Below are 18,975 nucleotides of genomic sequence, written 5' to 3'. Positions count from 1 at the left end.
CCAGACTCCCCGATATGCGCACCATTGCACCTTGAGTGTTGTAAAGGGCTGTATAAATAAATGTTGATTGGAGCAGCGGTCATGACAAATTTATTTATTTATTTTAAATGCTAAGCAGTTTTTTTTTTGCAGTACCAAAATTTCAGTAGTAGCAGTAAAATACAAGTAAAATTCCATGGTTGTTGATACCAATTTTATTTTAATATTTCCAAAATAGACAATAGACAAAAAAAAAAAAAACAATACAAATCCTAATCAGTTATTAAAACATGTACACTGTTCTATATAAACAGACTTTAAAATATTTTTAAACATAGCAAGAGATGGTATAGACTTCATATGTAATATACCTTGTAATTCATTCCACACATATGGAGCATAATTAGAAAAAGCAGAACGACCTATCTCTGTATGAAAGAACGGCATCTTAAGTAAAAATTTGTCTGTTGATCTGGTATTATGCTATTAAGTCATATTTAAATAATATATTAAAGCATTAGCTTGTAGTCTTAAAATATTGTTCAATTACATAAACAAGATCAAATGAAAGTAATCAAATATCAAAGAAATGCATTACAGGTAACAGAACAAGTGGCAGATCTATTGCACTTACACTGCAAGACTTTATGCACAAATGTATTTTGACAGTTGCTGTGGTTATCTTGTTAAACATCCCAATTTCAGATTCAGTCCTGCATTTTAATACGGTCGTCATTCTCGAAACTTAACAGTGTGTACATAGCAGCATGAAAAATGAAACTTGTATTCAAATTATGAATGAAAGCGAGCAAAGAAATGAAGCTGTCCACCCTTTTTCTAACAAGTCTACTTTTCAATTATGGGAGGCACTTCCGGTTTGTGGAAGTTCCACTCAAATCATCCTTATCCGTCATTATCACCGAATGGGCTGTATATTTTCATTAACGCCATGTTTCGTATATTAATGTGACGCGATATAACAACAATATCTATAGAATAGCTCTTTTCAGCATTATTTTCATATTTCCTTTGTATTATGCTGCAAGTGAATGGAAAAAAAAGACTACATGCTGTGCATTTGTGTTCTGCTCTCCCAATTTAATTCACAATATATACACTGAATAATTCCCTGGAATGTATTAAGAATCTTTCATTTTTCTCCCCAAATTCTCATGTCTCTTTGTTTGTTTTCACACGGATGCTGTAAAACGTAGTTGTTACGAATTATAGACACTTGAAAATGCTTATTGCGTTCATTGTGCGAACCTTTTGCTGAGTTACTCCCATAATTTGCGCAAACCATCATGGGGCGTAGGAAAAAGTAGATAGTTCAGCCGCAACATGAGCTCACTGGCTGAGTGAAAACTCCTGTTTAACACTAGTCAGTTTTGATCATTTGTGGCGTATTTATGGAACTGAAAGGCAGCATGCAGTAGCACTATTGTGAATATGTTCCATGCCGTTGTAATACTGCTTTCCCATAGTGACTGTTTCATGTGCTCTGACGTTTTTAAACCCAGATTTCCGGTTACGGAGCACTGCAGGTTATTATTCTTTTAATAATCATGTTGGATTTGAACATTTTGTACCCTGCTTTTGAGAACAAGGTCATGTGATATGCGAATGCTGGGCATGTGATGTGCTGAGTGAAGTGTTTGCAGGTGTTTAACTGTTGGTTAGCGGGCGACAGAAATGCTATCGGGGCTTTAGCATTCAGTTCAAGCTTGATCTTAATATCAAGTCGTTGCCAGAAAACGTGAAAATAGTGCTGCATGCCTTGATTGCGTAACTGCCCACAGTCTGTACGTTGAGATGTTGCACAATGATTGGGTGGCACTTGAATGGTTGTACAATGAATACTTTACACCTCTGCTCCGTTCTGAATGCGAGTGTGAAACTGGATGATATGCCTAGTTGCAACAACACACTAATGGTTTTAGACCATTTTCTTTACCTGTTGCATTTTAACACTAGTTTGTTTGGTGTAGTTTGTGCTGCCGTATGTGTGGAACGGGTTAAGGCCCATGGTTTATTTTGGGCAGGTGGGTGGGGGCAGTGAGGAATGTGCCTGAGGAAAAGTGATAATCTGGACCTCGGCAGAAAAAAAACAAAAAAAACGTCTTTATCGGCTGTCACAGCTGGAACCTTTCCAAACTGAACTCTGGCACACTTTTAACAGATAAAACCCATGACTCATTTCTGCACGTCTTAAAAAGTCTTAATTCACCCTTCCACAAATTCTTAATCCTAAATCCGAGCTCAAATCATGGCATTAAATGTTGCACGCACTGCAAAAAAATGAATCCTCAGTATTTTTGTCTCCTTAAATCAAGATGCATTTAGTTAAGATGCGAAATGAAGTCTTGTTTTCTGAGAAATTAAACACAATTATGAATTGTTCTGGTTTTGTCTATAACCAGAACAAATATCTGCCAAAAGCTTGTTTTCCCTTCGAATAGATTTTATTTTGGGCCCACTAGCAGATAATTGTTTGACTAAATTTAGACTAATTTTACAGAAAATTTGTAATTTTGTATCTTGATTTAATAATCTTTAGATATTTGTGCTGGAAAACATACTGATGAAGAGCATTTGTTTTTGCAGCGTGATCAGAAGGTACAGTAAAAGCTATTTTCATGTTCTAGTGGTTTGGAGCGGAGCTATTCAAACCTTCAGCTGCTTTCTGTAAAATGCATTAAAGTAACGGAGATTGGCTGGAAGTTGTATTGAGTGCCTTTTTTCTTTAAAAAAAAAATTTTCTTTACTTGAAGTCTTTTAAAACCTGCAAACTAGCAGTCAGCCTGTCCTCCGGCGTTACGCAGAGCATGTGAAAGGCTGACAGATGGTCTCTTTCCTGAAACAGCTGGGAGACGGCCAAAATAAATGCAAAGCCACGGTGTCTCTGATTATGTTTGATACAGATATTAATTAATCGTGTTTTAAGGCATGCTGCCAAAACCTCAAACACAACTATCTGCGCCTGCCATAAAGTGAATTGAATAAAGAAACTGATTTATTCAGTGGTATCAAAAATGACATGTTGTAATCATTCACACAGTGAGGATGGCTTTAGTACTATTGTCTGCTGCTGGCCAAGTTTGTGGTTTTAATTCGTTGGAATTGTTCTGATTTGCCTTTTTATAACCATATAACCACCCAGACAGTGGGTGCATATAGATACATCATATATGAGGTCTATAAAATTCTGCACAGAGACTGATTTAGTTAAACAGAAATGTCTATTGGAGTTGTTGATGAAACCGGGACCACCTGCCAGCACCGAAAGGACGATTTGCATAGGGACAAAATCTGCTGCAACGGACGTTTCTTATACCTTACTTACAAGAGGATGAGTTTAACAACACACAAATAATATATATGGATGAATGAAACATTATAAAAATATGCATATAATATTAATAATAACATAAAGTGCACTCTATTCTATTATCTAATTTTATTTTTTATAAATAACAATGAACTTTACCCTAACACTATAGCTCTCTCTATTCTATCTGCTCTTTAATATTTTTATTTATTATTATAAAAAAACTGCTTTGGACTAACTGGGACTTATTTGTTGATTTCTTCTATTGTGCTCACTTTTAAGTCTCTTTGGAGAAAAGTGTCTGGTAAATGATTAAATGAATATGTAAAATTAAACCTGCACAAATTTAAAGCTGTATTTATTTAATATAAAAGCAGTTCTAAAGCTATAGCTTCTGAGTGGAGGACACCTTTATTTGGAGCGTTATTCGTTTGAATGCCTGTGATCGTGCGTGTATTAATGTGGAAAGTTGCTACAGTTCGTGGTAACCCTAAACAGTCTACAGTTGATCAGATTTCAAGGGGAGTGTCTCTGATTTCGTCATCGTCACTTACTACATCAATCTTAGCGCTGCAGGGTGATAAAGAGCAAAGAAAGTCAAACCAAATATAAAGAGAAATCTCTTCTACACATTTACATTTTAGTGCAAGCGTTCTGTTAGTTAAGTAGATGCATTAACTGAATTTCAGATGTGTGCTTCATGTGTAACTGCATATCAGACATACTAAAAAAAAATTTTAGGTTTTGTGCAATTTGTCGTTTTTTGGGGGGGGAGTTTAGGACAAACTGTAATTTTCATTTAAAGAGTATTTATTGTCACCTCTTGTTGTTCCAAACCTGTATGACCTTCTTTCTTCTATTAAACGTATGTTTTGGCCAAATATGTTTTTGATAAATATCTTTCAACAGAGGTAAGTCATACAGGTTTGGAATCACATAAAGGCGAGTAAATGATGATTCATTAATTAACTTTTAGGTGAAATCCACGGTTTAACTGTAAAAGCACCGTAATGCACAACCTTAAATGTTTTTTGCATCAATATATTTCATAATGCTACTGCATCTGGTACATTTTGTTTCTTTGTGGTTTAAGGTGGGACTAGCCTTCCCATGCAGCTGGATTTGATCATTTACTTTTAGCTCATTTTGTCATAAACAACGGTGTATTATTATATAAGAGACTATCATGACACCAAGTGTGAAGAGAAAATATTTCTCATTTTGCAGCTCTATAAAATGTTACACTTCTTCCTCTCACACAAACTTCCTGAGAAAAAGAGAAGTATCCTTTGATGTCTGCTGTAAACATGAACCGCGGGGCAAATGGAGCCCAGATGGACCGTAAAGAAAAGAGCTCTTTAAAAATTCATCACACCCTCTACAGTCAGTTGCCATTTAGTGGTTTTAACATTAAACATTGATTTGCTCACTTGAGGGGGGAGAACCATTTAAATGCTCCAAGCTGAAGTGAAGCTTGGGCTCTTATATATTTTTATGTTTTAGTTGCAGTTTTGATTAATTTTTTTTCCTCAATATATCCCACTAGCTTCGATTTCACCCTTTTTTTTTTTTTTTTTTTTTTTTTTTTTTTTTTTTTTTTTTTACTTATTATTATTTGAATGGCTATTAAATTTTCTTTAACTCTTGCTAATTATGTTCCAAATCATCGCTTGGCCAGTTGCTAATTACATTCGGTATTGTTGCATATTTGAGTTTTTTTTTTTTTTTTTTTTTTTTTACGTTTCATTAGAATTATCCAATTATCTAGAATTAATAATCAAGAGTCAACTCACATTTTGACATTGCAAAAAGCGCAAACGATCACGTTAACGAAAACCAGACTGGCTGTATTTCACTTTTATTTGAGCAGAATATCTCAATAGAGATCGCTAAACTTCCATTTACATGTTAATACAGAGAGCGTGTGCGCTCATGGTTGCCAGGTTGGGAAGATTAAGTAAACCACTGGACAGAAGATGTATTGATTTTATGAAATTGAATTTCATTGATTTTTGAATTGATATGAATTGAAATTGATTTATGAATTGATTTTATTAGGGGATTTGAATTCTTGATATCTGGCAACCGACATGCCAAATTAAAATGAAAGGTTTTCAGGATAAATAAAATCTCAGGATACAGAAAATCTTGACTTTACGAGTTTTATTCATTATTTTGAATTCACCAATTCAAAAAGCAGACTTTGCAAAAATTGTAATTTAAGAGACAAAGGCAATTTCTAGCAAACTGTAAAACGGGACACAAAATATGTGTGAGGTTATAGTATGTATTTGAATAGATAAGATATGATATTTCAGAAGAAATTTGTTAGAAAAAATATAATTATCATCAATGAACTTGAAATGTACCCTAAAGTGTGGAATGACCTGGAAAGGTTTTGTCCATCATCCTGGAGTAATTTTCGTCTTTTAAGGAGTTTTCTTCCCCTTAATGTGCTTTCTTTTTTCACTAATTCAACCAAGAGTTGGGGGTTTTTAAGTACGTGTGTTTTGAGTTGGTTCTAAATTTAGAAAAATGTGTAAATTTATTTATGAATCATGTTTTCTGTGTGAAACCATTGGCCCACGCAGGTTTTACACACTAATGTTTGCACACGTGCAGTTTGTGAATGAGACCCGAGGAGATCACAAGTCAAATGTTTGACCACTTTGCATCGTTGAAGATGAACCGGTCACATTAGATGTAAGACAGGAAGCAGTGTTATTGTAGTATCGGTCAGAAACCTATTTTTTAATATTTAGAATTTTATTTGTGTATTTTTTGCTTTCATGTTAATTTTAGTTAGTTTTAGTAATTTTGTGTTTGACATTTTTGTTGTTAATATAGTTTTCAATGTATTTTTAAGTTTTAGTTATTAGTGCATGAAGTTAAAGGAAAATGAGAAGTGCTACCTTGGAACTAGTTGAAATAAAATAAGTTTTATTTTAACTTTTTTTTTTTTTTTTTTTTTTTTTTTTTTTTTTATGGTATTTTGTGGTTTTTAGGTTTGGTTGTATAACCCTGACAGGAAGTGAGCAGGGTTCAGCGAGCAAAAAAATGACTGGAGCTGTTGCAATGCCAAATGTAACCTGCTACCCAGCTGATAGTTCCTTCCTTTTTGCTCGCTTTATTTCTGTTAGAGCAATATCTCAAATTTAAAGTTAATTATGTCATCGGTGTTGTGCTTTGTGCAGTGTTTTTGCCGTTTCTGTGACTTTAGACATGAGAATACTTAAATAATGACTCATGGGTCCAATAAATAGCTTTGTGGTGCATTAAACAATTTAGGTTATGGTTTGTAAATGTGGTTTCTGTTATCATTTGTCAGAAATAATGCCTTAAGTTAAAACCATAGATCCAGTTATTTTGGTACTTTTTTTAATGTATTAGTTACTCATTTGTTTTTGTTTTTTGGCAATTTAATAAGCTATTTTATTGGCAAAATTCATAAGTTGATAGTGATGCCTTAGCGAGCACCACTAAATGTATTTTAATAGAAAAAAATATTTTAATTTTGATCACTTTTCTTTTTTTTTTCTCTTCTCTTGATTTATGATGTATATTCATCTGCAAAATTTGTCCCCTGATTATTTATCCAGAAAATAATTTTTTTTTTGGCATTTGCATACTTTCATTGGAAATGAGCCTCCATACACTTTCATGGTTGCCAGATATCAAGAGTTTAAATCCCCCAGTCAGAGCTTTCCTCATAAATGAAGAAGACGTGTTTGTGTGTATGTATGTGTGTGTGTATATATATATATATATTTATAGAGAGCGAGAGAGAGCACAACATAATCATGATTAACAGTTTAACCATTATCATGAAGGTTTTTCATACTATTTATTTAGTGTATTCGAAACTTTGGACTGACTCGCAGCCACACAGATTTCAGTACTGGTTAAATTAATAAATAATTTGAATAATTTGGCTAGAATTCAGAGTTTCGTTTTTCTGAAATCAATTTCTCATTCCCTTGCAGGTGTTTCTGGTGAGGCGCTCTTTAGCTGGGGACGTTGTGACCCTGTAGTTTCTCTCAGTAATACAGAAACCACATTCTCCTTTGCTCTCAATTCAACCCCACCATTCAAATGAAGTCAGATCGAGGCGTCTGAGAACAGGCGCCTCTATGAGATCGATACTGTTCTTATGTGCTTTCATAGTTACCCTTCCCCCATTTGGGCCTCGCTCATTTCCTGCCCTTCCCCCATGTTGTCGTTTTGCTTGCCGCTTGAGGTGATTGGCAGGTGTGAACAGCTCACGTGTCATCGAAACAATGTCAGACCTTCTCAGTGTCGATCCAAGGTATCCAATTCCGCATTCATTCATTTGCTCACTTCTGAAACCTTTTGAGATGTAAAACTGACCCACAAAAGCATTACACCTTTATTTTGTTACTTGTAACTAGGGCTGCATGATAATGGTTAAACCATTAATATATGCTCAGAACATTTTACACTTTTTATTTTTATTTTTTTTTTATTTCACATTTCATCAGTTATTGTACTTTCATGTAACCACAAATGTTTTCAACTCATCAGCGCTTTTTCTATAATGCAGAGAGAGAGTGTGCACATGGTTGCCAGGTTGGGAAGATTTCGTAAGCCTCTGGACAGAAAATGTATCCATTTACGAAAAAGCTCTGATTGTGGGATTTTACATCTTGACATCTGGCAACCACAATCATGAAGGTTTGTTTCCAATGCAATATAATTCAAATAGCAAATTAAAATAAAGTACCTCTAGGATAAATAATAAGTGGGCAAATGTATGCTTATATAAAACGAGAAAAGCAGAAATCACAAGCCCCACTAGCAACATGATTGCTAGATGTTACATGTGTGTGTAATTATTTCTGTGGCCATTTCTTGGGAAACTCATCAACATTCCTGAATTCAAATGGGGATGCAAATGCTTGTTTATATTCTCTCGTATCGGTTGTTTATTATGTTTATTTTTGTTTTGCTGTGATGTCAGTCAGTACTTCTCACTAAATTTACCAGCAATTTACCACCAAATTTGACGCCACATTTAAGGCCTAAAATCAGTTGAAGTAAAACATTCACATGCAACCGACTCTTTACTGGTACATTTCTCCACCCTGTATTTGAGGTAATGTCAGACGTTTCTGCCTCCACCCACTTTAAACAGATAAACAGATGTGTTTCTAAAGTATGAGGGAGGGGGCTTAGGGTGTATCAGCAGAATTTGGGGTAAAAGGATCTATAGCTTTATCCATTGTTGAAAGCTAAAGGCCCTTTAGGGGGGAGATCTCAGAATGAGAGTTGGATTCTTAATGATTGGTCCCTCTTTACCTGATTTATACCATATTTAATTATATATATATATATATAAATAATGCATGCTTGACTGGGCCACACAATGAACGAATTTTGTGATCACGATTTCTGTCTCTCTCAGTTAATTAAGCATAATCATCTGCAATATTTGCCCACTAGTTATTTTTCCTGAAAACATTTCATTTTTTAATTGCCAATTGTGTTATCTTGCATTGGTAACTAGCCACCACAACCTTTGTGGTTGCCAGATTTCAAGAGTTAAAATCCCCAACCTGAGCTTTTTTCATAAATCGATACATATTCTGCCCAGTGGTTTACTTAATCTTCCCAACCTGGCAACCATGTGCACACCTGCTCTGTACATTGTGGAAAAAAGTGTTCGTGAGCTAAAAGCACCAGCAAACATGGAAGTTGGAGTCTAGTGATCTCTAATTAATCTGCTCAAATGAAAGTGCAATACAGCCAGTCTGTTTCTGTTCATGTGATCGTCTACACTGTTTTTTTTTTTTAAACATCATTATTCCACCGATGCTGATCAAACAGATCTTTACAACCGGTATAAAATGTTTCCCAAATGTCTGTTGTGACGTCATATTTAAAAAAAAAAGTCAACATCTTCAATCACATTTTACACTTGATATCTTATTTTATAGCTGTGCGCATTATGTTGTGCTTTCTTTATTTTCCATTACGTCATTCACACCAGAATATAGCACTGAATTCATTGTGTAATTATGGTTTATTTAACATAAGACGTGAATGTGGCAAAGTTCTCTACTGGTGTTTCTTCCATTGTTATTCTGATTCACAAACAACTCTTATGGGCCAGTTTTTTTTTTGTTTAATGAATCTGAAAGACTCGAGTTGTTGGTTTCATATCAGACTGGTTCATTCACAGTCTTTTGATGATCAAAGCATTTTGTGATGTCTAACTGGACATAGTGTTTTTTGAGACACAATAAATCCTATAATTCTTCCTTAAGGATTGCACTGAGGTAAAAACAAATGGCATGAAGGTCTATAATCGACTTCCTGCTGGGTGACTGGTTTTGAACACTGGTAAAAGGGATACTGATGGTAAAATTATGGATAAAAAGAACTAAGGGTGGGGACTGAGTACCCTACAGAAAATAGAGAAGAGGCAGGTCATTTGAGAGATTTACAGTGTGGCACTCCTCTAAAACACACACATCCTGTAATTAACCCTCCGCTGGCCCCCAGCGTTACCCTTACTCTCTGCTGCTAATGAGAGATCAGGAACACTGGATGAAAGCAAGAAGGAAAGAGAAAGGAGCAATTTAACCCGTTGCTCAGCTTCCAGCACTGTTTTTCTGGCTGTGCGTGATTACCTTTTTGGCACATGAGGCTTCTGTCATTATTAAGATCCTTCAGCCTTTCACACGTTTGTTAGATATATTGCTCTAATTTAAAACTAAAGATCCCAATTTTACTTTTTTTTTTTTTTTTTTTTTAATGTGATCATTTATGAATCATCATAAAACTAAGTTCTGGTCTTCAGGAACACTAGGGGCTAGCTTGCTCAACACTGGCTGTTTGCATGCTTTTGCATTATGCAGTGATAACTGCTCCAAAGTATAGTGTGTTGTATTGTTATCACTTGGCCTCACTACATTGCCTTCACTCACTGGCCTGCATTTTATAGGCATTATTTTTGATAATAATAATAATACAATTACAAGATTTGTTATTTATATAGCACCATTCATATGTAAAATGTCTAATTATAAAACACTATTTAACAAGAGAAATTATGTCATTTATTTAGTTATGCATAGTGCTGTCAAGCGATTAATTGCGATTAATCGCATCCAAAATAAGTTTTTGTTTACATATGTGTACTGTGTATTTATTATGTATATATAAAGACACACACATACAGCATATGTCTTGAAAATATTTCCATGTATATTTTTATATTCATATAATTTATATTATAAATATTTCATATATAAACGTAACATTTTTATTAAATATATACATGCATGTGTGTGTATTTATATATACATAATAAATATGCACAGCACACACGTATGTGACCCTGGAGCACAAAGCCAGTCTTAAGTCGCTGGGGTAGATTTGTAGCAACAGCCAAAAATACATTGTATGGGTCAAAATTATCTATTTTTCTTTTATGGCAAAAATCATTACGATATTAAGTAAAGATCATGTTCCATGAAGATATTTTGTAAATTCCCTACTGCAAATGTATCTAAACTTCATTTTTGATTAGTAATATGCATTGCGAAGTACTTCATTTGGACAACTTTAAAGGCGATTTTCTCAATTTGTTTTTTTTTTTTTTTTTTTTTTTTTTTTTTTTTTTTTTTTGCACCCTCAGATTCCAGATTTTCAAATAGTCGTATCTCAGCCACATATTGTCCGATCCTAACAAACCATACATCAATGGAAAGCTTATTTATTCAGCTTTTCATGTATAAAACATCGATTTTTGACACTTATGACTGGTTTTGTGGTCCAGAGTCACATATCATGTAAACAAACTTTTATTTTGTATTCGATTAATCATTTGACAGCACTAGTTATGCATTTATCAACTTGTGTAGTGACTCTTAGCAATAATGCACTCAATGCTAATGAATAGGTTTTAAGCACTTGCTAGCTAACAGTTCTGTTTAGCCACGACTTTTTCACAATATAGCACAGGCTCTTATATCTTATTGCTTATACGTATAATGCAGTTCCTGATCAGAACAACAAGAGTGATGAGAACGCAGTTTTGTGCACTGCTCTTTTTAACCTTTTGTCTCTGTGTTTTTCACATGCAGCTCTATGAACTAGACGGCGACCCAAAGAGGAAGGAGTTCCTGGACGATCTGTTCAGCTTCATGCAGAAGAGAGGTATTTATAAAGAAATCGCTTTTTATGGATCAAGACATGTCTGTATGTCATCTTATAGAGACCTTTATGACCCTGACCTTTCGCTCACATCTACATCCAGCTTATCTTTCACATCTCCACGGTGAAGTTTGTGTATTTATATCGGAGATCTGCAGTTTTCTCTCTTCATATGCTGAAGCAGGGCTGTGGCTCCCACAATCACGTGTGTGTTTATAAATGTGGGAGTGTGAACATATGTCCATGTCATGATCCGGCCTTGAGACTGAAGCATGTGTTCCTGTTAAATCTGCTGCGCTGGCTGTGGAAAATGTGCTCCAGCACCTGTTAAACCTTCTCCTGATGAATAAATGAATGACCTAGGAGAGACATTTTATTAGCTATGGTTATTTATAGCACAAATGCATGTGTATGACAGTCTGCTGCCTAGAGAAAAGCAACTCTGAAATTATATAAAATAAAAACATTTAATGTTAATTATTTAAAAAAATATGTAATTTGTGTGTATATATGTATACATGCGCGCACACGCACACAAAAACAACATTTTTAGATATAATTTTATTTGATATCACTTATCATATGATATAAATATAAGATGACGTACAGGTCTGGAGTCGGGCGGGTGTGTTAAAGTATTTTCGTGCACTATCGTGTTATTTTTCATAACTAATTAATTGAGTTAACGTGTTAAACTGACAGCCCTAATATATAATATGTGTGAGAGATACATGCTGTTCAAAAATATGGGATTTTAATGGAGTCTCTTCTGCTCAAGGCTGTATTTATTTGAACAAAAATACAGAAAAAACAGTAATATTGTGAATTCTAATTATTATACTTTAAAATATAATTTATTTCTGTGACGCAGCACTGAATTTTCAGCATCATTACTTCAGTCTTAGTGTCACATGATCCTTCAGCAATACACTAGTGTCACTTTTTATCCATTACAGACTCCTGAAAAAAGTATCAGAGGTCCCAAAAAATATTAAGCAGCACAAGTGTATTAGAATGATTTCTGAAGGATCATGTGACACTGAAGACTCGAGTAATGAAAACTGTTATTTTAATTTGCAATATTTCACAATTTATTTTTCTGTATTTTATTTTATTTTTGATCAAATAAATGCAGCCTTGATGAGCAGAAGATACTTCTTTAAAAAGCATTAAAAATCTTATTGATCCCAAACTTTTGAACGGCACTGTATATATGTATATATATTCATACAAAATAAAATTATTATTAGGTATAATTTAATATATAATTAAAAAAATACATTATTACTAATATTTTGTGTATTTCTAGCACAGATGCAAGCTTACGACTGTCTGCTGCATAGAGAAATAAAGACTAAAACAGGAGTGTCTTTGATCGATTAGTAGCGGAAACATTCAAACTGCTACAACGCTCAACGCAGCTGTTTGTTTTTGTGCAGGGACGCCAGTGAACAGGATTCCCATCATGGCCAAGCAGGTGCTGGACCTCTACATGCTGTACCAGCTGGTGACAGAGAAGGGGGGGCTGGTGGAGGTCATAAATAAAAAGTTGTGGAGGGAGATCACGAAGGGCCTGAACTTGCCGACCTCCATCACCAGCGCTGCCTTCACTCTCAGAACACAGTATGTACTCAAAGAAATCTTTACTGTATTCTACAGAATTTAAAGGGATCATAAAAATTAATTTTAGTGTATTTTATAGTGAAGTGCACTCAGATGCTTAGTATGTTTTTGAATTTAAAAAGTTTCACTGCGTTTTTAAGGCCAGCTGCCAAGATGAATTGATAGTGAAGTGTTAATCATAGCATTAGATTTAGAGCTACTCCACAGGTGTAGGTTTATTGTTTTCATGTTTAATCCGTAAAAGCGTTTCTATCTTCTTTTTATTCAGCTACAGCGGTCTTTGGATTTCCTGGAGCATCATAACGAAGTTCTGTTACTTCTGTGATGCACATTTTTAATTCACAGTGAATGCATAAAAGGCTCGTATTTCATAGATGATGGTTTAGTCACTGGCATAAACAGCAGTAAACTGTGCATGAGCCCTTACACCAGGGGTCGGCAAGTAAGTTTGGCATCGGGCCCAAAAACAATTTCACCACTAGATGGCGGGCTAGAACATAGTCAAAGGATAATTTAAGATATTAATTGATGAAAAATGCAACCAAAATTGCCTGTGACTGACTGTTCCAGTGTATTTTGTAACTGGTAGTGAGCTGTTACTCTGTGTAAAATCCTGCGACAGTCATTAACAAAAAGCCACATTTGTGTGGCGGTGTCCGATCAGAGTATGTGAGCGGAGTGGAGCGTCAACAATTTCCCCTCCGCGCTCCGAGCATTTAATAATCCCTCCGCACTCACCGATATCAGAAACACTGCTCCGCGTCTAAAGTATTTCAGTATGTTTGAAATATCACACTTATATGGAAGCTCGTTTCCGCCACTGAATAAATAAATAAAGGTTATTGTGACTTTTTATCACAATTCAGAATTTTTTTTCCCTCACAATTGCGAGTTATAAAGTCAGAATTGCGAGTTTATATCACGCAATTCTGAGAAAAAAAAGTCAGCTGTCAGCTGAAAATATTCAGAAGGAACAAATAAATTCCTTGAGAAATATAACTTCCCGCTCCTGTCCACTGCAGTCATCATAGCCTTCACATTCTTTCTGATTTGAGTGATCCTTTTCTATCTATCTAGCTAAATATGTTTAACATGTGAATTCTTGCTAAATATGCAGTTATATTATATATTTTAAAACATCCGCTCCTCGCTCCAGTCAAAATCACACGCGCTCGCTCACATGCTCTGATTGTGAGTAAATGTTGCTGTCATGACAGATCTATTTCAGAACCAGCCGCTATCAAAATAATCTGGCTACGGGCGCGAGCCAGATATTATTGCTGGCGGGCCACTTTTGGCCCGCAGGCCGCCTGTTGCTGACCACTGCCTTACACATTACACTGATCACAGGTCATGCGCATGAAATGCAGTTTCAGATTTTTATATTACATTTCTCAAAATTAGTTTAGTTTGCATTTTTTTTTTGCATCAAAAGGTCTTTCTTTAGCTGATGCAGTATGCTCTTGCGCTCTGGACAGACGTTTAAGTTTATTTTTGCACCCTTCTGCAGGTATATGAAGTATCTGTATCCTTACGAATGTGAGAAGAGGGGTCTCAGCAACCCCAACGAGCTGCAGGTGGCCATCGACAGTAACCGGCGAGAGGGACGCAGACAGAGCTTTGGCAGCTCGCTCTTCACCTACTCGCCCAACGGGACACCCACAATGCTCTCCTCTCCCAAACTCTCCATGCCAGCCATGGGTATCGCCCTGCCCAGCAACGGAGCCTCGGTCTCATCCTTACAGAAAATTAAGAAAGGTAAAACCTTACTGTAGTGGCTCATGGTTACATAGTGATGAGTAGTAACTGATTACATGTGATCCAGATTACATAATCATATTCCAAAAATAAAGTTCTTGTTATTACATTATATGACAGTTTAAAATGACAGTTTAATGGCTTACATGATTATATCTTGTTCAAATATTAGCAGAAATTGTTCCTAATTCTTTTCTCTTTAAAATGTATCTTTTAATATATGATTTAGGTATTAATGACCGTGTAAATTTGTGATCTGTGCTTATGAATTTGGGGACAAAAACACCAATTAGACCAAGTTTGAGATGAATAATTATGCAAGTTATTAAACACTTTTCATGTTTAGTTTTTTGTCAGCCAAACCCTTTTGGTATGAACTTCACATTTCAATCATTTAACAACTCGTGTGCAGGTTCACAGTTCTCTGATGTCAGATATTGGTCACATTGGCATGCCAGTAAAATAAAATATTTCAGTTTTTTTGTTCAGCTGTTTTTTTTTTTTTTTTTTTTTTTTGCATTTTTTTTTTAATTAATCATTAGCTTTTCATCAACTCATGAACCCTAAGCAGTTCTTTCGTTAACCCTAGTTTGGGAAACCCTTGTGAAATGTACATTTTCATGCATTTCTTGTTGTTGATAACAAGGAATGGAATTGTATTTTCTTTCTTTTTAAATAGATTACAGAATACATTAACTAAAAGGATTAATCTGATAGATTACATTATGAATTGTGTAATTTGTAATCAGTATCAGATTACAAATTGCAAGTAATCTACCCAGCACTGTGGTTACATCTCTATAATGACTTATGGTTTGCTTAATTTCAGCTGTTTTGTCGTTTTTTTTTTTTTTTTTTTTTTTTTTTTTTTTTTTTTTTTGTTGTAGAGGATGACGGAGTTCAGGTCCGTCTGGCCACTCATTCGGTGGCTGCGGCCCAGGCTGCAGCTGCGCAGGCGGCCACCATCGCACAGGTAGCTGCGCTGGAGCAGCTGCGGGACAAGCTGGAGTCTGGCGAGCCCCCGGAGAAGAAGATTGCACTACCACTGGAGGACCACCAGCGGCTACTGCAGAGAGCCCTTCAGCACAACCTGCTGGCCATGACTGCACAGATTCCTATGAACATCTGCATCAACAACCAAGGTACTGACACTTTAACATTCTGGCCTACTGATGGACCAAATATGGCTATAGTTAAGATGTGCAGTCACATTTTAAAACCGACTAGAACGGTATTTGTCAATGGTGGTGGTGTCGTCCCCCAGTGGGTATTCAGACAGCATCAGGAGACGCTGAAAGCTATTTTTTGAAAGGGTGTTAAGGTGTTCTTGGCGGGCTTTTGTTTTAAGGCTAGTTTATGGCCAAGATTCACAATGTGACGAGGTGAAACATTGTAACTACTTGCAAAAGAACATGGTTTGCAAAATTCTTTTTTTTTTTAAAAACATTTTTATTGTAATAAAGACATGGAAGTTAACATGAAAATATTCATAAATACTTTTTTTTTTTTTTTTTTTTATCTTAACTCAAAACCCCCCATCAAGTGTTTTTACCATCACTTTATGGACTTTTTGAAGTGTTAGAGTTTAGATGGATTTATAATGGAGGGACAGAAATCAGGTTTCATTCAAAATATCTTCATTTGTGTTTTGAATATGAAAGTCTTTTTGGGTTTGGATTGACGTGAGGGCGAGTAAACTTTAGAATTTAGTTTTGGGTGAAAGTTTCTCTAAGTTATTAGGTTCATCTGACTCTACACACTTAGACTGCATTATGTTGCTTCAATATACATTTTTACTGTGGTTTTATTCTTTCCCATAAACACCGACCTGAGAAAAAAACACCTTTTTATAAAATTTCTGATGTTTCAGAGAAACCTGCATGTGGAATATCCAACCTTTGGTTCCTGAGGTCATGAAATGAACTGTGTGTGTTTTCTAGTGCAGCGCTGCAAAGCCCCTCTTACATCATCTTTCACTGGTACCAGCCATTTTGTAGGAAAGGGTGTGAAAATACTACCACAGCCAGACTAAATTACTGGCATATGTGGTAAGTGCACTTTACAGATCAGTAGTTGTCAGGTGGAGATGTCAGCAGCCTTCTCAATGGTGAGTCATTGCAGCTCTCGTTATCCCACAGTAGTACTGTTCCTACTTGACATTGTTCTAATGATTGAGGAAACCGTATGTTTAGATATGCTCTGATTAGATCTTATCAGAACTATATAGTTGCATTGATGTTATTAACTTTAACTTGAAAGAATGCTGGCATGAAGGATCTGACTCATTAGGAGACTGGAGGTGTTGACCGCAATGACAAAAAGGCAAGGCGAATAGTTGTGCTGCATGGGAAACCCCAGCCCTCGACACAGCATGACTTCCTTTTCTTGGTCAGAGGTGTAAAATACTAGAGGTTTCGCCTCGTCTATTTTATCGGAAGATGAATAAGAGACCGAATAAATTCCCCTGCCATGGCACATGAACTCTCTTCATTGTTTTTAACTATTGAAATAGCCAAGGCAGCGCCCCCTGCTGGAAGGACTCTGTCTGACTGCCCACAGATACTAGTAGCTTTGTGAGCACCATTATTAATCATTCTCACACTTTGGGTTAGTGATTTGTACAAATCCCTATCCGATGTATTAATTGTTGGCACATATATAGCTCAGCCCAACAATGAAGATTCTGTCATTTACTCCTTGTTCCAAATCTGTACGAGTTTGTTCACAATTGCATTAATATTAGCCCTACAAACTACAGTATAATTTACAAGAAAACCTTATTTTGCTAAGTGTGTTTTTGAGATAGTATCTTGGTTGTTTTATGCTTGTAGTGGATGAATACATCTAAAATGAAAACCGCCAGTAGGTGGTTCACGTCTTAACGAGTGATTCATTGACTCACTCATTCAAGATTCATTTCGAAACGAAGCGGTGAAAGACTCATTCAATAACAAAACACATTGTGTTGATTGAAGAGACACAAATGTTCTGCTCCGTCTTTGTTAAACACAATTTTTGTTGGCGAAACGGAGCAAAAACGGACAACACTGACAAATTTAACTCCCTTAATACTAACGTTTGTCCCGAGGCATGACATCAGTGCAAATAAATGAGCAATTTTGTTCCACTTTACATTTAAAAATAAAACAACCTTTAAAACTTTCCATTGGCCAGATTGGACACCTTAGTGGGCCATATGTTTGACACCCCTGGGTGAAGTTAATAACAAATGTATTGGTAACAACAAGCTTTCATGGCTGCAGTTGCCAGATTTCACGAGTTTAAATCCCCCAATCAACGCTTTTTTTCATAAATCAGTACATTTTGTACTCCGTGGTTTATTTAGGGTATGTTTTCTTAGGGTAACCATTTTCACATTTACATTTGTATAGTTTTTTTACACAGAGACGACGGTATAATTTTTCTTGCACTTTGAAACCTGTTTTCAAAAGTTAGCATGTTCAGGCATTTTCAGCTGTTGACATTTAAATAAATGTCCAAATGCATAGTTTTCTGTTTTTAGTAAATATAAATGATGTTGTGTAAACAACTCCTTAATCTCCCAACCTGGCAACCATGAGTACATGCTCTCTCTTCATTATGGAAAAAGCATTGATGCACTGAAAACAGGCAAATTGGTGTTTAGCGATCTCTACTGAAATAAAAGCGTAATACAGTCATACTATTTTCGTAACAGACAAGCAAACATGCAAGTTTATGTTCTCTTTATTTGTGGTTATGTGAAATGCAATAATTCTGCTGAGACGTTAAAAAATAATATTTTTTTTGAGCAAAATAATTGAGATGAACTGTTTCACCGTTATCATGCATCCCCATTAAGCAGGTGGTTTTAATGTTGTGAAGTGAATAACACCTCATGCTGCTCTTTGAGAAGAGGTGTGCTATTAATTTTCCAAAGTGTGGGGAGAAAAAAAAAAAAAGACTTAACCCTTTTTTTTTTTTTTTTTTTCTTCTTCTCTCCTGTCTATCAGAAAGCAGGCAGGACTCCGCCATGAACCTGACCACCAATGGCCTAAACAGCATCAGCATGTCGTTGGAGCTCAATGGAGTCGTTTACACCGGTGAGGAGCCGACAGATTCTTTCTATT

The 18,975-nt window shown here is 35.6% G+C and overlaps 1 protein-coding gene across 1 annotated transcript in view; it reads left to right on the top strand.

Moving 5' to 3' along the window:
• Window positions 1–18,975, top strand: part of LOC306854977 (AT-rich interactive domain-containing protein 3A-like) — a 40,130-nt gene that overhangs the window by 17,631 nt on the left and 3,524 nt on the right. Inside the window, exons 4-8 of the mRNA XM_079393337.1 lie at window positions 11,416–11,488; window positions 12,925–13,108; window positions 14,619–14,866; window positions 15,754–16,008; window positions 18,859–18,948. Coding sequence (XP_079249463.1) covers window positions 11,416–11,488; window positions 12,925–13,108; window positions 14,619–14,866; window positions 15,754–16,008; window positions 18,859–18,948 — 850 coding nt within the window. The remainder of the gene's footprint in view (window positions 1–11,415; window positions 11,489–12,924; window positions 13,109–14,618; window positions 14,867–15,753; window positions 16,009–18,858; window positions 18,949–18,975) is intronic.

Source organism: Barbus barbus, assembly GCF_936440315.1.
Source record: "Barbus barbus genome assembly, chromosome: 35".
NCBI classification, from domain to species: Eukaryota; Metazoa; Chordata; class Actinopteri; order Cypriniformes; family Cyprinidae; genus Barbus; species Barbus barbus.
The sequence above is the reverse complement of the archived record's forward strand: the minus strand, read 5'-3'. Positions and strand labels throughout refer to the sequence as shown.